The sequence below is a fragment of the Pagrus major genome, chromosome 17, assembly GCF_040436345.1.
Source record: "Pagrus major chromosome 17, Pma_NU_1.0".
NCBI lineage: Eukaryota > Metazoa > Chordata > Actinopteri > Spariformes > Sparidae > Pagrus > Pagrus major.
This window is the reverse complement of record NC_133231.1, coordinates 21,724,409-21,751,499: the sequence shown is the minus strand read 5'-3', so window position 1 is coordinate 21,751,499 and position 27,091 is coordinate 21,724,409. Positions and strand designations below refer to the sequence as shown.

At 40.5% G+C, this 27,091-nt stretch overlaps 6 protein-coding genes across 6 annotated transcripts; 5 read left to right on the top strand and 1 right to left on the bottom strand.

Annotated features, from left to right (window-relative positions):
* The first annotated feature begins 3,977 nt into the window (after positions 1 to 3,977).
* On the top strand, positions 3,978 to 5,395 carry LOC141012165 (trypsin-1-like). The gene is made up of 6 exons (XM_073485569.1): positions 3,978 to 4,082; positions 4,183 to 4,333; positions 4,437 to 4,684; positions 4,777 to 4,913; positions 5,003 to 5,104; positions 5,221 to 5,395. Exons 1-6 carry the CDS (start codon positions 4,043 to 4,045, stop codon positions 5,266 to 5,268), a joined length of 726 nt encoding a protein of 241 aa, XP_073341670.1. The 5' UTR covers positions 3,978 to 4,042; the 3' UTR covers positions 5,269 to 5,395.
* A 1,558-nt stretch (positions 5,396 to 6,953) lies between these two features.
* On the bottom strand, positions 6,954 to 8,491 carry LOC141012164 (trypsin-2-like). Its single transcript, XM_073485568.1, has 6 exons — positions 8,432 to 8,491; positions 8,033 to 8,183; positions 7,675 to 7,922; positions 7,444 to 7,580; positions 7,215 to 7,316; positions 6,954 to 7,120 (listed from the first exon to the last, which is right to left on the bottom strand). Exons 1-6 carry the CDS (start codon positions 8,469 to 8,471, stop codon positions 7,073 to 7,075), a joined length of 726 nt encoding a protein of 241 aa, XP_073341669.1. The 5' UTR covers positions 8,472 to 8,491; the 3' UTR covers positions 6,954 to 7,072.
* Positions 8,492 to 11,486: 2,995 nt separating this feature from the next.
* On the top strand, positions 11,487 to 13,033 carry LOC141012163 (trypsin-2-like). Its single transcript, XM_073485567.1, has 6 exons — positions 11,487 to 11,536; positions 11,806 to 11,956; positions 12,062 to 12,309; positions 12,404 to 12,540; positions 12,668 to 12,769; positions 12,864 to 13,033. The coding sequence occupies exons 1-6, from the start codon at positions 11,497 to 11,499 to the stop codon at positions 12,909 to 12,911; spliced, it is 726 nt and encodes a 241-aa protein (XP_073341668.1). The 5' UTR covers positions 11,487 to 11,496; the 3' UTR covers positions 12,912 to 13,033.
* A 1,651-nt stretch (positions 13,034 to 14,684) lies between these two features.
* On the top strand, positions 14,685 to 26,846 carry LOC141011479 (uncharacterized). The gene is made up of 13 exons (XM_073484640.1): positions 14,685 to 14,746; positions 15,033 to 15,183; positions 15,294 to 15,541; positions 15,636 to 15,772; positions 15,862 to 15,963; positions 16,058 to 16,093; positions 24,475 to 24,491; positions 25,188 to 25,318; positions 25,605 to 25,755; positions 25,866 to 26,116; positions 26,209 to 26,345; positions 26,527 to 26,628; positions 26,776 to 26,846. The coding sequence occupies exons 1-13, from the start codon at positions 14,707 to 14,709 to the stop codon at positions 26,821 to 26,823; spliced, it is 1,551 nt and encodes a 516-aa protein (XP_073340741.1). The 5' UTR covers positions 14,685 to 14,706; the 3' UTR covers positions 26,824 to 26,846.
* On the top strand, positions 18,190 to 19,739 carry LOC141012162 (trypsin-2-like). The gene is made up of 6 exons (XM_073485566.1): positions 18,190 to 18,239; positions 18,507 to 18,657; positions 18,768 to 19,015; positions 19,110 to 19,246; positions 19,374 to 19,475; positions 19,570 to 19,739. The coding sequence occupies exons 1-6, from the start codon at positions 18,200 to 18,202 to the stop codon at positions 19,615 to 19,617; spliced, it is 726 nt and encodes a 241-aa protein (XP_073341667.1). The 5' UTR covers positions 18,190 to 18,199; the 3' UTR covers positions 19,618 to 19,739.
* Positions 21,918 to 23,424, top strand: LOC141012161 (trypsin-2-like). The gene is made up of 6 exons (XM_073485565.1): positions 21,918 to 21,967; positions 22,237 to 22,387; positions 22,491 to 22,738; positions 22,833 to 22,969; positions 23,059 to 23,160; positions 23,255 to 23,424. Exons 1-6 carry the CDS (start codon positions 21,928 to 21,930, stop codon positions 23,300 to 23,302), a joined length of 726 nt encoding a protein of 241 aa, XP_073341666.1. The 5' UTR covers positions 21,918 to 21,927; the 3' UTR covers positions 23,303 to 23,424.
* Positions 26,847 to 27,091: the final 245 nt, after the last annotated feature.

Here is a 27,091-nt window from a genome sequence, read left to right as displayed (position 1 = left end):
TTAGGTTATTCATTTCCAGAATTACAGAAAAAAATGTAATTGTAGAATTAACGATGGTTTTCTTGTCAGCGAATTTGGAAAATCATAAAGGAAAGTGTGAATATGGATCTTATTGGTTCCTGGATTATGTATTTATCAATTTATAATGCTAAAAGTTCAATAATAATGATGTGTTCCATAATATATAAACAATAAAACTGTTTTTTGTTTTGTTATCACTTAGGTTTTTTTGCTACATCATTACTACATGTCTCTTAATAGCCACACAGGGCTTGTCTCATTAGATTAACACTCACAGCCCAGTTATTGTTTTATTAATATCAGGAGTGACTTATCTTGATTTTTGAGGATGAACATTTTAATATTCTTCTTCATATTACTTTATATCAATCAGCTACATTTCAGAGAGAAATATTGTTTTAAATTGAATTCATTTATCTGTCGGCAGTAGTCACTCAGCTGAATTATGGTTTAGATGCAAAATAAATTACATCCTCTTAAATATGATTTATTGCTATTAAGCAGAGTTTACCTTATCACCACTTTGTCCAACTCATCTCTATATAAAAACATTGATAATTAAACAGCCTACAAGACAGCCATCACTCACAATAAGTACTTCTACTACTACTTTTCTTGTATTTAAAGCGTCCTCCTTTGTTTTGGTAAAAGTTTGATTCCACCACCTGTTGGTTGAAAGTTGGCCAGTGTTTCTCTGCTCACATTGTTCTATATTTAGAGGTGTGTGGACACAGTATCTCTCAGCTGCGTGTTTCTCAGCACCTGTTACCGAAAAACTAAGATCATATCAGGCCATGAGGTGGTCAGGCCGCCTTTGAGAAACACATAATAATCTTTATAATATCTTTTACAAGGCACTTTTCAATAAATAGGTAGAAAGCAGCGCTGGAGGAAGTACTCAGATCATGTACTTAAGCGAAAGTATCAATGTGGCCTTCATTTGGGGTCACCACCTTCATCCAGGAAGACCCTGATGAAGCTGCAACAAGTTGATCTAACGATAAAGTTGTTCTATTCTACGAGTTGTGATGAACTGGCAACTTGTCCAGGGCGTACCCTGCTGCTCTGAATGTCAGCTGGGATCGGCTCCAGCTCTCCGGCTCTAAGCAGTCATGGACAGTGGATGGATGAACGGCTATTCTACAAGCGTTGCTGGAGTTTTGACCTCTTTAACCTCATCTTCCCTGGCGAATAAAACCAGATCTAAGACATCCAGCTATTATTAGTTTGCTGCAGTAGCCTATAGTAGATTCACGAACGTGCACAGTGATTGAAAGGCAACCTGCTCTGTAACACACAGCAGCTCCAATGAGCAGAACAAAGACCAGAGACCACATGGCTGCAGTGTGTGACCCTGTCAGTTCCACTCCAAGCTGCCTGGTTGGTTCAATTATTGCCACTCAAAATAAAAGCATTAAAAACGATATTACTGTACCGACCACCAGATGGTTTATTTCAGTTGATTGATCCGTAAGTCAAGCAGTCACAGGCCTGTGATCCAATATGATTCAACCCAATATGGCAGAAACAGCTGGATTATTCACATGATGCCTTTACTCAAGGCTGAGTCGATTGATCAGTGGAAGAGCACATGAAACTATCGAGTGTAACATAAAGACTGTCTTACCTCGCAGTGAAAGTAATTCACTTCTTAATCTTGGTTTCTATGTTCAACTTCTAATCACTGTTTGACAATCTATTTAACTGATATGACATTCAGAGGGGCACTACATAGTTTTGGAGTAGAAATTCCAACTCATGATTTTGATACTTACAATATTAATGAGGTAATTATTCCATTTTTAATCCGTAAGTGAATAAGCAAGCAGTTCTCAAAGTAAAATAAGGTGTCTGAAGCTAGAGAGGTGGCAGGGTCCGCCACATATATAAACAAAGTTAAAAAAAAGTATGAAATTGTGTTGTCCTTGAAGTTCAGTTTGTTCATTCAGTTTATTCAGTTGTTAAAACGAGGGCAGTTTGTTAATTTAGTTTGCTTGGGCATAATTAATAATTAAAATCAGTCAATGAAGATCTCCTCTGATTAAAATTTCTTCACTAAAACTACATAGTGCACCTAAAACAGTCACAGCAACCAAATGTTGTGCGGTTAAATTAAAACATTGTCATTTAAGAATATCGATGAAAATCGTAAAATGTCCGAATCATATTCTCTGTTAACGAAGAAAATACTGCAGTGGATTATAAATCCTTCTAAACACTGAGTGGATTTTGAATGTTCATGTTTGAATGTTTAATTATTGAGAAATCGTGCACCTGTTCGTGTTCATCTTCCACTAATATCCATGGGATTCATGCACATTTATCAGTAGAAAGCACTTTGCAACAAGAAAATGTAATATCATATTTGTGTAAATAAAAAAACAGAAGGAGGTAAAAAAAATTGCACAGGGAAAAGATGATGGCACAGACTAATGAATCAGCACAAAACAAGGTGAATACGTATTGGGGAAACAAGAGACAAAGCAACTCAAACAAAATGAGTAAACAATATAGAACAATTAATATGGAAAATGATACAAGTTTATTTGAAAAGTAAGTGAAAAGACCCGCAGCATGAGAATCACATGCAGGTTGTTTCACAGAACAGATGTCATTTCACATAATTGTTTTGTCTAAATTGGACAAACAAAGCTTAACCAAATGGAAAATATTACTTTAATAATACTGTAATATTACAATAATACTTCATGAACTTAATATCGTGAATTCAAGCATTTTGAGATGACATAAATGGCTGAATGACATTTAACAGTCGCTGGAAAAGAATGTTGTGTAATTTCACAACATCTATAAAAGTGCGGAAAAATGCGATTAATATTCTATAAACCCTATACTTTTAAAGCAACGTTATGTAGAAATTGGCATTTTGTATGATTTGGCGCCCCCCACAGGTCTGTAACAATTTGTCAGATGTAATGTAGGTGCTAGCTACAAACAAAACTCATTACATCATATCAGTGTTATGTGTTGAAAACTTGTACGTTGAAGTAAACGTGTGTAACGCTGTGATCCTACGCTCTCACTGAAGTGACACAGTGCAGAAACAAGTGATAGGATGCGGATATTAAATCCTTCTGAACACTGTTTTGTTTGTGTTTTGAGTCTTCAGACTGTGATTATTGACAAATCCTGCACCTGTTCTTGTTAATCTTCAACTAATAATCATGTGATTCATGCATATTTATCATGTAAAATTGCAGCAGCTCTATTATAACATCTCAAATTCCATTTGTGTAGACTTTTTTGATTAGTTTTTGATTAATATGTTGTCAGTTTGTACTTTTTATTGTAACAATGTTATAAAAACGTCATCAGATAAGCTTTTTAAGACAAAAAAGTGTCCTCACTGATGATTTCATACGGTAATTCTGCGATTAAGCGATTTTGTGTCCGGGTGTTGTCTCGTGTCACTTCACTGAATCAACATCTTTTGATGCGTCCCATCTAGAAACACGTGGGCTGGTTTTCCTGTGAAAACCACATTCAACAACTGTGGTTGTGAACGAGGCCATCTGCAGAGCTGCAACCAGGCCTTCACAGCATAAATCCATCCATGTCAAGGTTAATCATTTCCAAATAAACTCCGTGCTGAATATAGATGCGATCCATCTAAAGTGTACTCTGCAAAAATGTCATGTGGAATATTATAGTTTGGAAATAATCACATGTAGAGATAGCAAGAAAGATTGTATATACACGTTTTCTAAATTGAATTTTAACATGCATTGAATATTTGTATACCTGATGTCCATCCTTTATAACGGCATTCGTGTAAAAGATTGACAAATAGTATAATTTCACCCATGCAGTTTGTCAGTACAAACACTTCACTGCCAACAAAATGTTTGCTTTTCCATTACCCAGAAATCATTTTTCCAGGATCCTGATTGATCAAAAATACACTTGGGGGTGTGTTCAGTGGGAGAACGAGGAGAGGAACCATTCTATATAAACCAGGACTCTACTTCGAGTCTCTCATCGACAGGATCACTCAGCAACCATGAGGTCTCTCGTCTTCGTTCTGCTCATCGGAGCTGCCTGTAAGCACACATCTTTCTTCTTGTACTCATTGGTTCTGATTGCTGAATTAAAATAATGCTCTCTTGGTTGCTGACTGTTTGACCTCTTGTGTGTTTTCAGTTGCCCTGGATGACGACAAGATCGTCGGAGGGTATGAGTGCAGGGCCAACTCCCAGCCCCATCAGGTGTCTCTGAACTCTGGCTACCACTTCTGTGGTGGCTCCCTGGTCAACGCGAACTGGGTTGTGTCTGCTGCTCACTGCTACAAGTCGTATGTCACTCCTTGATATTATAAAGACAAAGTTTTGCATTTTGGGATTCATTTGCTTTTAACATGAAACTCAGCTGCCACTAATCCTCTCTGTCCTCTCCAGTCGTGTTCAGGTGCGTCTTGGAGAGCATGATATCTACCGCAACGAGGGCAGCGAGCAGTTCATCGACTCCTCCCGTGTCATCCGTCACCCCAACTACAACTCCTGGAACATCGACAATGACGTCATGCTGATCAAGCTGAGCAGGCCCGCCACCCTCAACTCATACGTGCAGCCTGTGGCTCTGCCCACCAGCTGTGCTCCCGCTGGCACCATGTGCTTGGTCTCTGGCTGGGGTAACACCATGAGCTGTGAGTCATAACTCCTGCACTGTGCTCTCAACATCTATGTTTTACTGAAGTGCAGCTCCAGTTGAATCTTTCTTTTCTCTCTTGATCTCCAGCTGTTAGCGGCGACCAGCTGCAGTGCCTGGAGATCCCCATCCTGTCTACCAGGGACTGTGAGAACTCCTACCCCGGCATGATCACTGATGCCATGTTCTGCGCTGGATACCTGGAGGGAGGCAAGGACTCTTGCCAGGTATGTATTTCAAAGTTAATGCCCGGTATGAAATGGCCCTGTTATGGATTACATTTTTATTTAACACACTCTACCCTCTCTGTTCTCAGGGTGACTCTGGTGGCCCCGTTGTGTGCAACGGTCAGCTGCAGGGTGTTGTGTCCTGGGGCTACGGATGTGCTGAGAGGGACCACCCTGGTGTCTACGCCAAGGTAAACCTTAAGTAGAAGATATTAAATCAACATGCTGTATCCAGTTTATTCTGTCAGCCTGTACTGCAATGCTATGCTTATTTACTGTTCTAACACTGTTTTTTCTTCGTTTTTAGGTCTGCATCTTCACCGACTGGCTGGAGAGCACCATGGCCAACAATTAAGTCTGATCCTGTGATCACCATCTCACTTTGCTGCCTTTCTTCTATCATTCAAACAACAGTATTGTTGTAAATGTGCAGCCATTTTCCATCTGAGTCAATAAAGTCTTAAATATTCAATTCAACACAAGTTTCTTTCTGTTTTTTTTGCATGTTTCTTCCTACATCATGGTGTTGTCATCACAGTGTTACAAGCATGCTTTGATATTCCACTGAAGTGTTTTAACAGTTTACTGTTCTTAATGACACAGTAGACATTTGTTCGGCTGATAAAAATACAGACTGAATAAACACAAAACAAGAACGACGAAACAAAAAAAAATACATCAAAATAATCCCAGCAGCTGCCAGACTGAGACCGAAAGCAAATTGCTTACCAATGGTGTAATGTAACTAAACACATAAGTCAAGTTTACTTAAGCACAATTTTGATGTACATTTATGTTATTTGAGTATCTGCAATGTATTCTACTTTATACTTCTGCTCCACTACATTTCAAAGGCAAGTGTTGCGGCTACTTTTGCTATCAAAATTAACTTAGACAGGATGATGCATCGTTACAGATTAAAGCTTATGCATACCATACAGGTGTTTCCTGGTGATCTGGCTCATTAGACATATTTAGGTTGGAGTTGTACGAAACTAAGCTGGGATTTACATGAAGTCCCCATGCACTAATAAGAATGATAAAGTTGAAACTCGTCCCACAACAGAACTCATTCGTGCAAAAATGATCCAAGGAAATTGACCATTCTGCAGAAGAAGTACTTTTACTGCTTTAAGTACATTTTCCTGGTAGTATTAATGATTTTATTCAAGTAAAATTTTGGATTTTTACTTGAAATACACAGCTTGGAACTACTGGGCCCTGTTTCACTGTATAGTGGGCTATAAGGAGGGGACATGAATGAAACTAATCAGGGTGCTAAGAGCCAGGTGCACCAGGGCCTGGAGCATTGATATTAAACAGCTGCCTTGTCGTTTCACAATCATCACTCCAATTGACAACTCTGTTTGACTGCAAAATAGTAAAATACAAAGATTTTTAACTGGAGAAGAGGAGGAAGAGGAGTGCTGCTGTGCGTCCCTATGTGTATAATAGTGATGCACAGATCTCAGTCCTTGGGCCAAGTGGGACGGGTCATAAAAATGATCTTTCTTTCATTATCTAATAATTAAATTAGGAAAATATATATCAATGGCATTACCTGCAGCGATCATCCAGCAACAGAAACAATGTAATTCTCTTCCTTACATAATTTGTAACCTTAGTTGTATTATTTTAAGCATTTACGTCACACACTGCATCTCTAAAAGGATGTGATTTATGTACAAATGATCAGAGCTGTTTCTCAGATTGCTTGTTGGTTTGTGCGAGACTGAACTGTGCTGCTGAACAAATTATTTCTGGTTTGAATGGACATCAGTTAACTCTGAACCGATACATGCTGCAGCAGCACGTTGTATTGATTACTATTGGAAAAACAACGTTGTCATTTCACCAGCTTGGATGTCAAAATAAGTATGTAGAGTAGATACAGGATTAGCAGTAATTCCCTTGTTTCTACTATATGTTTATGAGTGGTAAACTATTAACACTGAAGTGAAATGTGGTTGTGGGCACTGTGATGACAATACAATGATGTTGGAAGACAGGCAGAAAACAGAAAAACAAATTATGTTCAAATAAGGATAAAGTAAAACTTTATTGACTCAGATGGAAAATGGCTGCACATCTACTAAAACACAGTTGTTAGAATGATAGAAGAAAGGCAGCAGAGTGAGATGGTGATCACAGGTTCAGACTTAATAGTTGGCCATGGTTGTCTCCAGCCAGTCGTTGAAGAGGCAGACCTGTGAGTGGAGACATAAGGAGGTGTGTTAGCACCGACAGCCAGCAGCAAACATGGAGAACTTTAACTAGTATAAATATATATTGTAGGCTTACCTTGGCATAGACACCAGGGTGGTCCCTCTCAGCACATCCGTAGCCCCAGGACACAACACCCTGCAGCTCACCGTTGCACACAACGGGGCCACCAGAGTCACCCTGAGAACAGAGAGAACAAGAGGAATAAATAGGATGAAATATAACTTAATCATGTCAGTGCTATAATTGAACAAATGTGTTCACTAGTCCAGTATAAGGACAACTGCGGAGTCCTCTTGTTACACACCTGGCAAGAGTCCTTGCCTCCCTCCAGGTATCCAGCGCAGAACATGGCATCAGTGATCATGCCGGGGTAGGAGTTCTCACAGTCCCTGGTAGACAGGATGGGGAGGTCCAGGCACTGCAGCTGGTCGCCGCTAACAGCTGGAGATCAAGAGAGAAAAGAAAGAGATTCAACTGGAGCTGCACTTCAGTAAAACATAGATGTTGAGAGCACAGTGCAGGAGTTACTACTCACAGCTCATGGTGTTACCCCAGCCAGAGACCAAGCACATGGTGCCAGCGGGGGCACACTTGGTGGGCAGAGCCACAGGCTGCACGTACTGGTTGAGGGTGGCGGGCTTGCTCAGCTTGATCAGCATGATGTCGTTGTTGATGTTGTAGGAGCTGTAGTTGGGGTGGCGGATGACACGGGCGGATCTGATGAACTGCTCGGTGCCCTCGTTGCGGTAGATATCATGCTCTCCAAGACGCACCTCGACACGGCTGGAGAGGACAGAGAGGATTAGTGGCAGCTGAGCTCCATAATGCCTGGTGAAAGCAAATGAATCCCAAAATGCGAAACTTTGTTTTTATAATATCAAGGAGTGACATACGACTTGTAGCAGTGAGCAGCAGACACAACCCAGTTCTCGTTGACCAGAGAGCCACCACAGAAGTGGTAGCCAGAGTTCAGAGACACCTGATGGGGCTGGGAGTGGGCTGTGCACTCATACCCTCCGACGATCTTGTCGTCATCCAGGGCAACTGAAAACACACACATGACAGCAACAAGTTAGTAGTTTGCTTAAAGTACTCTCTACTTTCAAAACAGATATTGCTCTGAATGCAGAATGTTCTTAGTCAAGCCCCAAAGTCTTCATTCGGTACTGAAGATTCTCAGATTCAAACCCTCGTTTTAGGGAGATTCTTTGGTTACTCTGGACAAAGTTCTGGGATAAAGGCAGACAGACTGTCAGCAGAAAACATCTGCTGGAGAAGCTCTTCACACTCACAGGCAGCTCCGACGAGCAGAACGAAGACGAGACACCTCATGGTTGCTGTGTGATCCTGTCGATGATAGGACTTCACCTGGAGCCCTGGTTTATATCCACAGTCAGGAGAGCTGCCCTGCTCTCCACCCATTCTCATTGGTCAGTGAGGAGCCAATCTCTGTAGCTGAATGTATAGATTAGGTTATTCATTTCCAGAGCTACAGAAAAAGGTAAGGATGTTTTTTCTTGTCTCTTAATGGCCACACATGACTTATCTCATAAGATTAACACTCACAGCCCAGTTATTGTTTTATAAACATCAGGACAGACTTTTATCTGATTAACATGATGACAGAGAGGATGAACATTATAATTTTCCTTTAAGAAAACTTCTGGTTAAGACCTAAGAATAAGTACATTGTACTTATGTGCAGTATTGAGGTGCAGGCACTGTGCTAAAATACAGTGATAGTCACACCGATTTTATACTCAGTAATACTCTAGTTACTCAATTGAATGTTGGTTTAGATACAAAATAAATGCTGTGCTCTAAAATGTGATTTATTGCTATTAAGCAGAGTTTCACTTAGCCCCACTTTGTCCAACTGATCTCCATATAAAAACATCAATAATTAAACAGCCTGCAAGAGAACCACCATTCACAATGAGTACTTCTGCTACTACTTTTCTTTTATTTAAAGATTTGAAAGCAGGTTTTAGTATTGTGACTTTTTCTTGAAGGTTTCACTCCACCTGTTAGCTGTTTGTTGGCTCGTGTTTATGTGGTCACATCGCACAGGTAAACAAAGCACCTCTGTATAGAAATTAAGACACAAGTTTTTGCATTTTGAAAAATGAGAATGCATCATAAAATGAAAAATATATATATATCACCCAAAATTGATAGCAGAGTGTAGTAGTAATTGTAGTCGAGGGAACATTTAGCATTTAGCCTAGTTGCCCCTGAGCATATCATAAATGAAATTGACATTTAAGATCATGTACTACTTGACATTCTACATTCAGAGTTCTGTTCATGTGAGGCTTTTTAAAACTTGCTGTAGTTTAAGTTTAAGCTTAAAGTTACACACTATATGCCTGAAAGGATGAAATTGTATGTCATTTATGTCACAAATGATCAATGCCGTTCTCAGATTGTTTGTCGGTTTGTGCAGGACTGAACTGAGCTGCTGAACAAATTCTTTCTGCTTTGATTGGACACCAGGTAACTCTGAATTGTCATAGCCTTTTTTGTATGTCATTCAATGCTTGTCCCTTTTTTTTTAGATTAAAATAAATCTTCTCTTATCCATAATATAAGCAATGTGTTAGGTTAATATGTGCATTTACACACGAGGAACAGCAGATGAACTTCACTGATTATTTAAAACTCCGACAGGATCGGTAAAGATTTATGTTAATAAATGTCCTGTGGGTTTTTCTACGCATCAAAAGGTCACAAACACACACACAGTCCAGATTCATACATTTAATAAACTGATAGTGTATATCCTGAGCTCCATCATGTCTAAAAAAAAGACAAAAATTTAATTAATTTTGTTCCTCGTGGAGACTTTCCTCTGTCCTGTCAGGTTTATAACAACCGCTTTTAGTTTAGCTGCTTAAATGTGCCAGGTTATTTGCTGCAGTGACATTACTGCGCATAGTAATGTTGAAAACAACTGACAGCAGCCTCTTTAATTACCAAAGCAGAGTGTAGGCACGTTGTCACCCCGTCTATGTAGGTCCATCTAACTATCTGAATAATGAGCCCTTTAAATAGCAGGAAAAATACTGCGCCTTTGCCTTTAGACCAGCTTTGTGTGGGTCTATGCCACTGTCACTTTCTGCTGCCTCAACATAGCAATGCACCATCAGTGCACCTGACCACACCTCACGTTAAGACCAACACATCCAGGGGTGCCTGAGTACTTTTGTCACTTACACAACGTGGGCGCTGGGCGTGAAAATGACACCTGCTTCAGTCTGAAACTAACAATAACACTTGCGCTGAGCTGTGTGTAAGATAGAGCCCACTGTGTTCACACACCTCTAAATATAGAAAGAGGTACCGCTGTACTGTACCTGTGCAGTGTGACCAGAGAAACGTTCAAGGAAAACCTTCACCAAAGAAAAGTTGCAATACTAAAACCAGCATTTAAATGTTTAATTTAAAAAAGAAGTAGTAGAAGTTCTTATTTTTAATTATGGTTCTCTTGCAGGCTTTTTAATAACTGGTGTTTTTATATAGAGATGAGTTGATGAGTCAAACTCTGCTTAATAGCAATAAATCATATTTTAGAATGTATAATTTTAGAAACGCCAGCTGATCGATGAATTAAGTTTATTAAAAAACAACATTTCTCTCTGAAATATATCTATCACTATCACTGTATTTCAGCACAGTGCCTGCAGCCCAATGCTGCACATAAGTACAATTCACTTATTCTTAGGTTTTAACCAGAAGTGTTCTTAACAGAATATTAAAATGTTCGTCCTTTCTGTCATCATGCTAGTCAAGATAAAAGTCACTCCTGATGTTAATAAAACAATAATTGGGCTGTGAGTGTTATGAGACAATTCGTGTGTGGCCATTGAGAGATATGTAATAATGATGTGGTAATTTAGTTTGGGAATGTTAGGAAAGGACATGAATGTTTAAGTTCATCATGATAATGTCATCATGATAATGTATATATATATATATATATATATATAGAGAGAGAGAGAGAGAGAGAGAGAGAGAGAGAGAGATACTATATATAAGTCATAATAAAGAAAAAACAAAGGTTTAACCCAATATGAGAAGAATTCCTTTTAATTTAAGCATACATTTTTAAAAAAACATAATTCAGGAGTCAATATGATCCATATTCATGTGTTTCCTTGTGACTTTCCCAAGAAAAGCCATCCTCACCTGTTTCTGCAACTCTGGAAATAATTTACGTATTCCATACATCCAGCTACAGAGATTGGCTCCTCACTGACCAATGAGAATAGGCGGAGAGCAGGGCAGCTCTCCTGACTGTGGATATAAACCAGGGCTCCAGGTGAAGTCCTCTCATCGACAGGATCACACAGCAACCATGAGGTGTCTCGTCTTCGTTCTGCTCGTCGGAGCTGCCTGTGAGTGTGAAGAGCTTCTCCAGCAGATGTTTTCTGCTGACAGTCTGTCTGCCTTTATCCCAGAACTTTGTCCAGAGTAACCAAAGAATCTTCTTAAAACGAGGGTTTGAATTTGAGAATGGCTGATTGATCTCTAACAATCTTCAGTACCGAATGCAGACTTTGGGGCTCAACTAAGAACATTCTGCATTCAAAGCAATATCTGTTTTGCTGGTAGAGAGTACTTTAAGCAAACTACTAACTTGTTGCTGTCATGTGTGTGTTTTCAGTTGCCCTGGATGACGACAAGATTGTCGGAGGGTATGAGTGCAAGGCCCACTCCCAGCCCCATCAGGTGTCTCTGAACTCTGGCTACCACTTCTGTGGTGGCTCCCTGGTCAACGAGAACTGGGTTGTGTCTGCTGCTCACTGCTACAAGTCGTATGTCACTCCTTGATATTATAAAGTTATAAAGTTTCGCATTTTGGGATTCATTTGCTTTTAACATGAAACTCAGCTGCCACTAATCCTCTCTGTCCTCTCCAGCCGTGTCGAGGTGCGTCTTGGAGAGCATGATATCTACCGCAATGAGGGCACCGAGCAGTTCATCAGATCCGCCCGTGTCATCCGCCACCCCAACTACAGCTCCTACAACATCAACAACGACATCATGCTGATCAAGCTGAGCGAGCCCGCCACCCTCAACCAGTACGTGCAGCCTGTGGCTCTGCCCACCAAGTGTGCCCCTGCTGGCACCATGTGCTTGGTCTCTGGCTGGGGTAACACCATGAGCTGTGAGTAGTAACTCCTGCACTGTGCTCTCAACATCTATGTTTTACTGAAGTGCAGCTCCAGTTGAATCTCTTTCTTTTCTCTCTTGATCTCCAGCTGTTAGCGGCGACCAGCTGCAGTGCCTGGACCTCCCCATCCTGTCTACCAGGGACTGTGAGAACTCCTACCCCGGCATGATCACTGATGCCATGTTCTGCGCTGGATACCTGGAGGGAGGCAAGGACTCTTGCCAGGTGTGTAACAAGAGGACTCTGCAGTTGTCCTTATACTGGACTACTTAACACATGTGTTCAACTACAGCACTGACATGATTAAGTTATATTTCATCCTATCGATTGCTCTTATTCTCTCTGTTCTCAGGGTGACTCTGGTGGCCCCGTTGTGTGCAACGGTGAGCTGCAGGGTGTTGTGTCCTGGGGCTACGGATGTGCTGAGAGGGACCACCCTGGTGTCTACGCCAAGGTGAACCTACAATATATATTTATACTAGTTAAAGTTCTCCATGTTTGCCGCTGGCTGTCGGTGCTAACACACCTCGTTCTGTCTCCACTCACAGGTCTGCCTCTTCAACGACTGGCTGGAGACAACCATGGCCAACTATTAAGTTTGAACCTGCGATCACCATCTCACTCTGCTGCCTTTCTTCTATCATTCTAACAACTGTGTTTTAGTAGATGTGCAGCCATTTTCTATCTGAGTCAATAAAGTTTTACATCTTTATTCCAACATCATTTGTCTTTCTGTTTTCTGCCTGTCTTCCAACATCATTGTATTGTCATCACAGTGCTCACAACCACATTTCACTTCAGTGTTAATAGTTTACCACTCTTAAACATATAGTAGAAACAAGGGGATTACTGCTCATCCTGTTTCTTCAGTTCATAATATTGATATCCAAACTGGTGAAATGAAACTTTGTTGTCCTAAAAATATGACAGAAAATGTGTTGCTGCAGCATGTAACAGTTCAGAGTTAACTGATGCCATTCAAACCAGAAATAATTTGTTCAGCTGCACAGTTCAGTCCTGCACAAACCAACAAGCAATCCAATAAAAAGCATCAATCATATGTTGCATAAATAAAATAAAACCTCATCTTTTTAGAGCTTCAGTGTGTGAATTTAATGCTAAAATACTGCAGCTCGTGTTAAAATTGGTTTACAAGCCTCACGGGAAAAGAACTCTGAATGCAAATTGTCAGGTAGTACCTGAACTTAAATTATACATCATGCTATTATAACGATATGCTCATAGGATAATGGGGCTAAATGCTAAATGTTCGCAATATTACACTCAATTTTTGATACTGTTTTTTATTTTGTCGTTTTATGATGAATTTTTATCTTAAGATTGGAAAAACAAAGGTTTATATTTCCATTCATTTTAGTCAGAATTACCTGAACCTCTTAATATAGAGGTGACTATATGTGACCAGATAAACACAAGTCAATTCGAGCAGTAGGGGGCTGGAGTCAAACTTTTACGAAAACCGTAAGAATAGTAAAGCCTGCATTCAAATCTTTAAGTAAAAAAGTAGTAGTAGATGTAATTATTGTGAATGATGGTTTTCTTGCAGACTGTTTAATTATTGATGTTTTTATAAAGAGATGAGTTGGACAAAGTGGTGCTAAGTCAAACTACTTTATACCAATTAATCATATTTTAGAATATATAATTAATTTTGCTTTGAAACCATAATTCAGCTGAGTTACTATGGACAATAGATAAATGAAGTTGATTAGAAAACACTTCTCAGTACAAAGACTGTGTGACTATCACTGTATTTTAGCACAGTGCCTGCACCTCAGGACTGCACATTAGTACAATGTACTTATTCTTAGGTCTTAACCAGAAGTTTTTTTAAAGGGAAATTAAGAATATTTAAATATGCATCCTCTCTGTCATCATGTTGGTCAAGATAAAAGTCACTCCTGATGTTAAAACAATAACTGGGCTGTGAGTGTTAATCTTATGAGACAAGTCATTTGTGGCCATTAGAGACATGTAATGATTGATCTGACATAAATGCTTTATTTCAGCTTGATAATATAAAAACAAAGTGGTACCAAAACAAAAACACCTTTAACTTAACAAATTGTTTGGATATTATGGATCATGATAGATTTATTTTACTTTTAGCAAAATAAATGAATCAGTAACCCAGCAGCCAATGATCCTTATTCATACGTTTCCTTATCCAAAGATTTGCTGACAGGAAAAGCCATCCTCACCTGTTTCTGCAACTCTGGAAATAATTTACCTAATCTATACATCCAGCTACAGAGATTGGCTCCTCACTGACCAATGAGAACGGGCGGAGAACAGGGCAGCTCTCCTGACTGTGGATATAAACCAGGGCTCCAGGTGAAGTCCTCTCATCGACAGGATCACACAGCAACCATGAGGTGTCTCGTCTTCGTTCTGCTCGTCGGAGCTGCCTGTGAGTGTGAAGATCTTCTCCAGCAGATCTTTTCTGCTGACAGTCTGTCTGCCTTTATCCCAGAACTTTGTCCAGAGTAACCAAAGAATCTCCCTCAAACGAGGGTTTGAATCTGAGAATGGCTGATTGATCTCTAACAATCTTCAGTACTGAATGCAGACTTTGGAGTTTAATTAAAAATACACAAAAAATCATTCTGCACTTGACGATATATCTTTTTCTCACAATGTTTTGCTACTAGAGAGTACTTTAAGCAAACTTGTTGCTGTCATGTGTGTGTTTTCAGTTGCCCTGGATGACGACAAGATCGTCGGAGGGTATGAGTGCACAGCCCACTCCCAGCCCCATCAGGTGTCTCTGAACTCTGGCTACCACTTCTGTGGTGGCTCCCTGGTCAACGAGAACTGGGTTGTGTCTGCTGCTCACTGCTACAAGTCGTATGTCACTCCTTGATATTATAAAAACAAAGTTTCACATTTTGGGATTCATTTGCTTTCACCAGGCATTATGGAGCTCAGCTGCCACTAATCCTCTCTGTCCTCTCCAGCCGTGTCGAGGTGCGTCTTGGAGAGCATGATATCTACCGCAACGAGGGCACCGAGCAGTTCATCAGATCCGCCCGTGTCATCCGCCACCCCAACTACAGCTCCTACAACATCAACAACGACATCATGCTGATCAAGCTGAGCGAGCCCGCCACCCTCAACCAGTACGTGCAGCCTGTGGCTCTGCCCACCAAGTGTGCCCCTGCTGGCACCATGTGCTTGGTCTCTGGCTGGGGCAACACCATGAGCTGTGAGTAGTAACTCCTGCACTGTGCTCTCAACATCTATGTTTTACTGAAGTGCAGCTCCCGTTGAATCTCTTTCTTTTCTCTCTTGATCTCCAGCTGTTAGCGGCGACCAGCTGCAGTGCCTGGACCTCCCCATCCTGTCTACCAGGGACTGTGAGAACTCCTACCCTGGCATGATCACTGATGCCATGTTCTGCGCTGGATACCTGGAGGGAGGCAAGGACTCTTGCCAGGTATGTATTTCAAAGGTAATGCCAGATATGAAATGGCCCTGTTATGGATTACATTTTTATTTAACACACTCTACCCCCTCTGTTCTCAGGGTGACTCTGGTGGCCCCGTCGTGTGCAACGGTGAGCTGCAGGGTGTTGTGTCCTGGGGCTACGGATGTGCTGAGAGGGACCACCCTGGTGTCTACGCCAAGGTGAACCTACAATACATATTTACACTAGTTAAAGTTCTCCATGTTTGCCGCTGGCTGTCGGTGCTAACACACCTCCTTATGTCTCCACTCACAGGTCTGCCTCTTCAACGACTGGCTGGAGACAACCATGGCCAACTATTAAGTTTGAACGTGCGATCACCATCTCACTCTGCTGCCTTTCTTTAATCACTCTAACAACTGTGTTTTAGTAGATGTGCAGCCATTTTCCATCTGAGTCAATAAAGTTTTACATCTTTATTCCAACATCATTTGTCTTTCTGTTTTCTGCCTGTCTTCCAACATCATTGTATTGTCATCACAGTGCTCACAACCACATTTCACTTCAGTGTTAGTAGTTTACCACTCTTAAACATATAGTAGAAACAAGGGGATTACTGCTCATCCTGTTTCTTCAGTTCATAATATTGATATCCAAACTGGTGAAATGAAACTTTGTTGTCCTAAAAATATGACATAAAATGTGTTGCTGCAGCATGTAACAGTTCAGAGTTAACTGATGCCACTCAACCAGAAATAACTTGTTCAGCTGCACAGTTCAGTCCTGCACAAACCAACAAGCAATCCAATAAAAAGCATCAATCATATGTTGCATAAGTAAAATAAAACCTCATCTTTTTAGAGCTTCAGTGTGTGACTTTAATGCTAAAATACTGCAGCTCGTGTTAAAAAATTTTTACAAGCCTCACGGGAAAAGAACTCTGAATGCAAATTGTCAGGTAGTACCTGAACTTAAATTATACATCATGCTATTATAACGATATGCTCATAGGATAATGGGGCTAAATGCTAAATGTTCGCACAACTACACTCAATTTCAGGTGCTTTTTTTGTCGTTTTATGATGAATTCCTATTTTAAGATTGGAAAAACAAATGTTTTAATTTCTATTCATTTCAGTCAGAATTACCTGAACCTCTTAATATAGAGATGACTATATGTGACCAGATAAACACAAGTCAATTCGAGCAGTAGGGGGCTGGAGTCAAACTTTTACAAAAACCGTAAGAATAGTAAAGCCTGCATTCAAATCTTTAAGTAAAAAAAATAGTAGTAGAAGTAATTATTGTGAATGATGGTTATCTTGCAGGCTGTTTAATTATTGATGTTCTTACAACATATATTAACAATATCACATTCTCTATAACAAACAGTAACGTCCATCTTTATGCTGATGATACAGTCCTGTATTGCTGTTCTAAAACTGCACAGAAAGCCATTACAATTCTCCAGCCAGCTTTTGACAAACTGCAAGATTCTCTTTTCAACCTGAAATTAGTCCTCAATGCAAATAAAAACAAATCCATGATATTCTCTGGAGCCAGAGATATCGCAGACATTGGTCTGCATGTTACCACTCTAACAGGACACAGGACTGAAAGGGTTTCTGAATACAAGTTTTTGGGTATCTGGTTGGATCAGAAACTCACATTTAAATTTCATATTAACATACTTGTACACTTGTACTCGTGCTTTATGTACGCATTCTGTTTATAAGCACTGTGATTTTGTTCGTTGTTACTGTTTGTTGTCACATTTTTGCACCTATTCTGTTTTTTTTAATTGGGCTCTCAACATCATTGAAATTGAGGACTTGCCCTCAATGTTTTTTCAACATTTAAATAAAGGTTGAATGAATGAATAAAGAGATGAGTTGGACAAAGTGATGCTAAGTTAAACTGCATAATAGCCATCAATCATATTTTGGAATATATAATTAATTTTGCTTCGACACCATAATTAAGCCAAGTTACTACAGCCAATAGATAAATGAAGTCGATTAAAAAACATTTCTCAGTACAAAGACTGTGTAACTATCACTGTATTTTAGCACAGTGCCTGCACCTCAAGACTGCACATAAGTACAATGTACTTTTTCTCAGGTCTTAACCAGAAATTTTCTAAAAAAGTATATCATGACATAGATGATGATAGATCATGAGAGATTTATTTTACTTTTAGCAAAATAAATGAATCAGTAACCCAGCAGCCATGTCTATTCATAGGTTTCCTTATCCAAAAAAATGCAGATAAGAAAAGCCATCCTCACCTGTTTCTGCAACTCTGGAAATAATTTACCTATTCCATACATTCAGCTACAGAGATTGGCTCCTCACTGACCAATGAGAACGGGCGGAGAGCAGGGCAGCTCTCCTGACTGTGGATATAAACCAGGGCTCCAGGTGAAGTCCTCTCATCGACAGGATCACACAGCAACCATGAGGTGTCTCGTCTTCGTTCTGCTCGTCGGAGCTGCCTGTGAGTGTGAAGATCTTCTCCAGCAGATCTTTTCTGCTGACAGTCTGTCTGCCTTTATCCCAGAACTTTGTCCAGAGTAACCAAAGAATCTCCCTAAAACGAGGGTTTGAATCTGAGGATGGCTGATTGATCTCTAACAATATTCAGTACTGAATGCAGACTTTGGGGCTTGACTAAGAACAGTCTGCATTCAAAGCAATATCTGTTTTACTGGTAAAGAGTACTTTAAGCAAACTAGTAACTTGTTGCTGTCGTGTGTGTTTGCAGTTGCTCTGGATGACGACAAGATCGTCGGAGGGTATGAGTGCACAGCCCACTCCCAGCCCCATCAGGTGTCTCTGAACTCTGGCTACCACTTCTGTGGTGGCTCCCTTGTCAACGAGAACTGGGTTGTGTCTGCTGCTCACTGCTACAAGTCGTATGTCACTCCTTGATATTAAAAAAACAAAGTTTCGCATTTTGGGATTCATTTGCTTTCACCAGGCATTATGGAGCTCAGCTGCCACTAATCCTCTCTGTCCTCTCCAGCCGTGTCGAGGTGCGTCTTGGAGAGCATGATATCTACCGCAATGAGGGCACTGAGCAGTTCATCAGATCCGCCCGTGTCATCCGCCACCCCAACTACAGCTCCTACAACATCAACAACGACATCATGCTGATCAAGCTGAGCGAGCCTGCTACCCTCAACCAGTACGTGCAGCCTGTGGCTCTGCCCACCAAGTGTGCCCCCGCTGGCACCATGTGCAAAGTCTCTGGCTGGGGTAACACCATGAGCTGTGAGTAGTAACTCCTGCACTGTGCTCTCAACATCTATGTTTTACTGAAGTGCAGCTCCCGTTGAATCTCTTTCTTTTCTCTCTTGATCTCCAGCTGTTAGCGGCGACCAGCTGCAGTGCCTGGACCTCCCCATCCTGTCTACCAGGGACTGTGAGAACTCCTACCCCGGCATGATCACTGATGCCATGTTCTGCGCTGGATACCTGGAGGGAGGCAAGGACTCTTGCCAGGTGTGTAACAAGAGGACTCTGCAGTTGTCCTTATACTGGACTAGTTAACACATTTGTTCAACTACAGCACTGACATGATTAAGTTATATTTCATCCTATTTATTGCTCTCATTCTCTCTGTTCTCAGGGTGACTCTGGTGGCCCCGTCGTGTGCAACGGTGAGCTGCAGGGTGTTGTGTCCTGGGGCTACGGATGTGCTGAGAGGGACCACCCTGGTGTCTACGCCAAGGTGAACCTACAATATATATTTACACTAGTTAAAGTTCTCCATGTTTGCCGCTGGCTGTCGGTGCTTAAACACCTCCTTATGTCTCCACTCACAGGTCTGCCTCTTCAACGACTGGCTGGAGACAACCATGGCCAACTATTAAGTTTGAACCTGCGATCACCATCTCACTCTGCTGCCTTTCTTCTATCATTCTAACAACTGTGTTTTAGTAGATGTGCAGCCATTTTCCATCTGAGTCAATAAAGTTTTATATCTTTATTCCAACATCATTTGTCTTTCTGTTTTCTGCCTGTCTTCCAACATCATTGTATTGTCATCACAGTGCTCACAACCACATTTCACTTCAGTGTTAATAGTTTACCACTCTTAAACAAAAAGTAGAAACAAGGGGATTACTGCTCATCCTGTTTCTTCTGTTCATAATATTGATATCCAAACTGGTGAAATGAAACTTTTTTGTCCTAAAAATATGACATAAAATGTGCTGCTGCAGCATGTAACAGTTCAGAGTTAAATGATGCCATTCAAACCAGAAATAACTTGTTCAGCTGCACAGTTCAGTCCTGCACAAACCAACAAGCAATCCAATAAAAAGCATCAATCATATGTTGCATAAGTAAAATAAAACCTCATCTTTTCAGAGCTTCAGTGTGTGACTTTAATGCTAAAATAATGCAGCTCGTGTTAAAATTGGTTTACAAGCCTCACGGAAAAAGAACTCTGAATGCAAATTGTCAGGTAGTACCTGAACTTAAATTATACATCATGCTATTATAACGATATGCTCATAAGATAATGGGGCTAAATGCTAAATGTTCGCACAACTACACTCAATTTTGGGTACTTTTTTTGTCGTTTTATGATGAATTCCTATTTTAAGATTGGAAAAACAAATGTTTTAATTTCTGTTCATTTTAGTCAGAATTACCTGAACCTCTTAATATAGAGATGACTATATGTGACCAGAGAAACACAAGTCAGTTCAACCAGTAGGGGGCTGGAGTCAAACTTTTATAAAAACCGTAAGAATAGTAAAGCCTGCATTCAAATCTTTAAGTAAAAAAATTAGTAGTAGAAGCAATTATTCTCAATGATGGTTCTCTTGCAGACTGTTTAATTATTGACGTTCTTACAACATATATTAACAATATTACATCCTCTATAACAAACAGTAATGTCCATCTTTATGCTGATGATACAGTCCTGTACTGCTGTGCTAAAACTGCACATAAAGCCATTACAATTCTCCAGCGAGCTTTTGACAAACTGCAAGATTCTCTTTTTAACCTGAAATTAGTTCTCAATGCAAATAAAAACAAATCCATGATATTCTCTGGAGCCAGAGATATCGCAGACATTGGTCTGCATGTTACCACTCTAACAGGACACAGTACTGAAAGGGTTTCTGAATACAAGTTTTTGGGTATCTGGTTGGATCAGAAACTCACATTTAAATTTCATATTAACATACTTGTACACTTGTACTCGTGCTTTAAATACACATTCTGTTTATTAGCACTGTGATTTTGTTCGTTGTTACTGTTTCTGTCACATTTTCGCCCCTTATTCTGTTTTTTTATTTGTGCTCTCAACATCATTGAAATTGAGGGCTTGCCCTCAATGATTTTTCAACATTTAAATAAAGGTTGAATGAATGAATAAAGAGATGAGTTGGACAAAGTGATGCTAAGTTAAACTGCATAATAGCCATCAATCATATTTTGGAATATATAATTAATTTTGCTTTGACACCATAATTAAGCCAAGTTACTACAGCCAATAGATAAATGAAGTCGATTAAAAAACATTTCTCAGTACAAAGACTGTGTGATTATCACTGTATTTTAGCACAGTGCCTGCACCTCAAGACTGCACATTAGTACAATGTACTTTTTCTTAGGTCTTAACCAGAAATTTTCTAAAAAAGTATGTCATGACGTTCATCCTCTCTGTCATCATGTTGGTCAAGATAAAAGTCACTCCTGATGTTAAAACAATAACTGGGCTGTGAGTGTTAATCTTATGAGACAAGTCATTTGTGGCCATTAAGAGAAATGTAAAGATTGATCTGACATAAATGCTTTATTTCAGCTTGATAATATATAAACAAAGTGATACCAGAACAAAAACAGGTTTAACTTAACAAATCGTTTGGATATTATAGATCATGATAGGTTTATTTTACTTTTAGCAAAATAAATGAATCAGTAATCCAGCAGCCAATGATCCTTATTCATACATTTCCTTATCCAAAAAATTGCAGATAAGAAAAGCCATCCTCACCTGTTTCTGCAACTCTGGAAATAATTTACCTATTCCATACATCCAGCTACAGAGATTGGCTCCTCACTGACCAATGAGAACGGGCGGAGAGCAGGGCAGCTCTCCTGACTGTGGATATAAACCAGGGCTCCAGGTGAAGTCCTCTCATCGACAGGATCACACAGCAACCATGAGGTGTCTCGTCTTCGTTCTGCTCGTCGGAGCTGCCTGTGAGTGTGAAGATCTTCTCCAGCAGATCTTTTCTGCTGACAGTCTGTCTGCCTTTATCCCAGAACTTTGTCCAGAGTAACCAAAGAATCTCCCTAAAACGAGGGTTTGAATCTGAGGATGGCTGATTGATCTCTAACAATATTCAGTACTGAATGCAGACTTTGGGGCTTGACTAAGAACAGTCTGCATTCAAAGCAATATCTGTTTTAATGGTAAAGAGTACTTTAAGCAAACTAGTAACTTGTTGCTGTCATGTGTGTGTTTGCAGTTGCTCTGGATGACGACAAGATCGTCGGAGGGTATGAGTGCACAGCCCACTCCCAGCCCCATCAGGTGTCTCTGAACTCTGGCTACCACTTCTGTGGTGGCTCCCTTGTCAACGAGAACTGGGTTGTGTCTGCTGCTCACTGCTACAAGTTGTATGTCACTCCTTGATATTAAAAAAACAAAGTTTCGCATTTTGGGATTCATTTGCTTTTAACATGAAACTCAGCTGCCACTAATCCTCTCTGTCCTCTCCAGCCGTGTTGAGGTGCGTCTTGGAGAGCATGATATCTACCGCAATGAGGGCACCGAGCAGTTCATCAGATCCGCCCGTGTCATCCGCCACCCCAACTACAGCTCCTACAACATCAACAACGACATCATGCTGATCAAGCTGAGCGAGCCCGCCACCCTCAACCAGTACGTGCAGCCTGTGGCTCTGCCCACCAAGTGTGCCCCTGCTGGCACCATGTGCTTGGTCTCTGGCTGGGGTAACACCATGAGCTGTGAGTAGTAACTCCTGCACTGTGCTCTCAACATCTATGTTTTACTGAAGTGCAGCTCCCGTTGAATCTCTTTCTTTTCTCTCTTGATCTCCAGCTGTTAGCGGCGACCAGCTGCAGTGCCTGGACCTCCCCATCCTGTCTACCAGGGACTGTGAGAACTCCTACCCCGGCATGATCACTGATGCCATGTTCTGCGCTGGATACCTGGAGGGAGGCAAGGACTCTTGCCAGGTATGTATTTCAAAGGTAATGCCAGATATGAAATGGCCCTGTTATGGATTACATTTTTATTTAACACACTCTACCCTCTCTGTTCTCAGGGTGACTCTGGTGGCCCCGTCGTGTGCAACGGTGAGCTGCAGGGTGTTGTGTCCTGGGGCTACGGATGTGCTGAGAGGGACCACCCTGGTGTCTACGCCAAGGTGAACCTACAATACATATTTACACTAGTTAAAGTTCTCCATGTTTGCCGCTGGCTGTCGGTGCTAACACACCTCGTTCTGTCTCCACTCACAGGTCTGCCTCTTCAACGACTGGCTGGAGACAACCATGGCCAACTATTAAGTTTGAACCTGCGATCACCATCTCACTCTGCTGCCTTTCTTTAATCACTCTAACAACTGTGTTTTAGTAGATGTGCAGCCATTTTCCATCTGAGTCAATAAAGCTTTACATCTTTATTCCAACATCATTTGTCTTTCTGTTTTCTGCCTGTCTTCCAACATCATTGTATTGTCATCACAGTGCTCACAACCACATTTCACTTCAGTGTTAATAGTTTACCACTCTTAAACATACAGTAGAAACAAGGGGATTACTGCTCATCCTGTATCTTCTGTTCATAATATTGATATCCAAACTGGTGCAATGAAACTTTGTTGCTCCAAAAATAGGCCATAAAATGTGCTGCTACAGCATGTAACAGTTCAGAGTTAACTGATGCCATTCAAACCAGAATAGTGTGTCCAGCTGGACAGTTCAGTCCTGCACAAACCAACAAGCAATCCAATAAAAAGCATCAATTATATGTTGCATAAGTAAAATAAAACCTCATCTTTTTAGAGCTTCAGTGTGTGACTTTAATGCTAAAATACTGCAGCTCGTGTTAAAATTGGTTTACAAGCCTCATGGGAAAAGAATGCAAATCGTCAGGTAGTACCTGAACTTAAATTATACATCATGCTATTATAATGATATGCTCATAGGATAATGGGGCTAAATGCTAAATGTTCACACAACTACACTCAATTTTGGGTACTTTTTGTTTTGTTTTGTTTTATGATGAATTCTTATTTTAAGATTGGAAAAACAAATGTTTTAATTTCCATTCATTTTAGTCAGAATTACCTGAACCTCTTAATATAGAGGTGACTTTATGTGACCAGATAAACACAAGTCAATTCAACCAATAGGGGGTTGGAGTCAAACTTTTACAAAAACCGTAAGAATAGTAAAGCCTGCATTCAAATCTTTAAGTAAAAAATGTAGTAGTAAAAGTAATTATTCTCAATGATGTGTCTTTTGCAGGCTGTTTAATTATTGATTTTTTGATAACATATATTAACAATATTACATCCTCTATAATAAACAGTAACATCAGTCTATACGCTGATGATACAGTCCTGTACTGCTGTGCTATAACTGCACAGAAAGCCATTACAATTCTCCAGCAAGCTTTTGACAAACTGCAAGATTCTCTTTTTAACCTGGATGTCTGGATGTTACCACTCTAACAGGACACAGTATGGAAAGGGTTTGGTATCTGGTTGGATCAGAAACTCACATTTGAATGTCATATTTACACACTTGTACACGTGTACTGGTGTTTTATATACCCATTCTGTTTTTTTCGCTCTGTGATTTTGTTCGTTGCTTCTGATGTCTCGACATCATTGAAAATGGGGGCTTGCACTCAATGATTTTTTCTAGATTTAAATAAAGGTTGAATTAATGAATGAATGAATAAAGAGATGAGTTGGACAAAGTGGTGCTAAGTTAAACTGTTTAATAGCAATAAATCATATTTTAGAATATATTATTATCAATTTTGCTTCGACGCCATAATTCAGTTGAGTTACTACAGCCAATAGATAAATGAAGTTGATTAAAAAAAACATTTCTGTCAAAAAGTAATTTGTGGCCATTAAGAGACATGTAATGTTTCATCTGACATAAATGCCTTATTTTAGCTTGATAATATAAAATACCAAAACAAAAACAGGTTTAACTTAACAAATTGTTTGGATATTATAGATCATGAGAGATTTTTTTTACTTTTAGCAAAATAAATGAATCAGTAATCCAGCAGCCAATGATCCTTATTCATACGTTTCCTTATCCAAAATTTGCTGACAAGAAAAGCCATCCTCACCTGTTTCTGCAACTCTGGAAATAATTTACCTATTCCATACATCCAGCTACAGAGATTGGCTCCTCACTGACCAATGAGAACGGGCGGAGAGCAGGGCAGCTCTCCTGACTGTGGATATAAACCAGGGCTCCAGGTGAAGTCCTCTCATCGACAGGATCACACAGCAACCATGAGGTGTCTCGTCTTCGTTCTGCTCGTCGGAGCTGCCTGTGAGTGTGAAGATCTTCTCCAGGAGATCTTTTCTGCTGACAGTCTGTCTGCCTTTATCCCAGAACTTTGTCCAGAGTAACCAAAGAATCTCCCTAAAACGAGGGTTTGAATCTGATTGAATGGCTGATTGATCTCTGACAATCTTCAGTAGTGAATGAAGACTGGAGTTTAATTAAAAATACACAAAAGGACATTCTGCACTCAAAGAGATATCTTTTTGTTACAATGTTTTGCTACTAGAGAGTACTTTAAGCTAACTTGTTGCTGTCATGTGTGTGTTTTCAGTTGCCCTGGATGACGACAAGATCGTCGGAGGGTATGAGTGCACAGCCCACTCCCAGCCCCATCAGGTGTCTCTGAACTCTGGCTACCACTTCTGTGGTGGCTCCCTTGTCAACGAGAACTGGGTTGTGTCTGCTGCTCACTGCTACAAGTCGTATGTCACTCCTTGATATTATAAAAACAAAGTTTTGCATTTTGGGATTCATTTGCTTTCAACAGGCATCATGAAGCTCAGCTGCCACTAATCCTCTCTGTCCTCTCCAGCCGTGTTGAGGTGCGTCTTGGAGAGCACCACATTGAGATCAACGAGGGCACCGAGCAGTTCATCAGTTCCTCCCGCGTCTTCCGCCACCCCAACTACAACTCCTGGAACACAGACAACGACATCATGCTGATCAAGCTGAGCAAGCCCGCCACCCTCAACCAGTACGTGCAGCCTGTGGCTCTGCCCACCAGCTGTGCCCCCGCTGGTACCATGTGCAAAGTCTCTGGCTGGGGCAACACCATGAGCTCCAGTGAGTATTAACTCCTGTATTGTACTGTCAACACGTATGTTTTACTACAGTTTAGCTCCAGTTTAACTCAATCTTTCTCTCTTGATGACCAGTTGCTGACGGCGACAAGCTGCAGTGCCTGAACATCCCCATCCTGTCTACCAGGGACTGTGAGAACTCCTACCCCGGCATGATCAGTGATGCCATGTTCTGCGCTGGATACCTGGAGGGAGGCAAGGACTCTTGCCAGGTATGTCATTCACTATAAATGCAAGAATATTGCAATTATGGTATGGGATAGCCTTGTTATGGCTTAAGAATAATTGTAATTTTCTAAGTCATTCACCCTCTCTGGTCTCAGGGTTGAAATTCACTGAAATAATACATTTTTATTTCATTCTTTTCATGGCTCTTATTCTCTCTGTTCTCAGGGTGACTCTGGTGGCCCCGTTGTGTGCAACGGTGAGCTGCAGGGTGTTGTGTCCTGGGGCTACGGATGTGCTGAGAGGGACTACCCTGGTGTCTACGCCAAGGTAAACCTTAAGTAGCTTCGTAAAATTAATTACAAAATATATAGCTATTTGAAATTAAACTTTAACATTGTGCATGCCCAATTGAATTTAACCATGTTTGCCACTTGCTCTCTGTGCTAATAAACCTCGTTTTGTCTCCACTCACAGGTCTGCATCTTCAACGACTGGCTGGAGAACACCATGGCCAACTATTAAGTCTGAACCTGCGATCACCATCTCACTCTGCTGCCTTTCTTCTATCATTCTAACAACTGTGTTTTAGTAGACGTGCAGCCATTTTCCATCTGAGTCAATAAAGTTTTATAAATTCATTTCAACAAGATTTTCTGTCTTCCTACATCATGGTGTTGATATCACAGTGTTACAACTATATTTCACTGAAGTGTTTGAACAGCTTACCACTCAAAAAAATAGAGTTGAAACAAGAGAACAAGAAGATCATTAATTAATGGTAAATGTATAG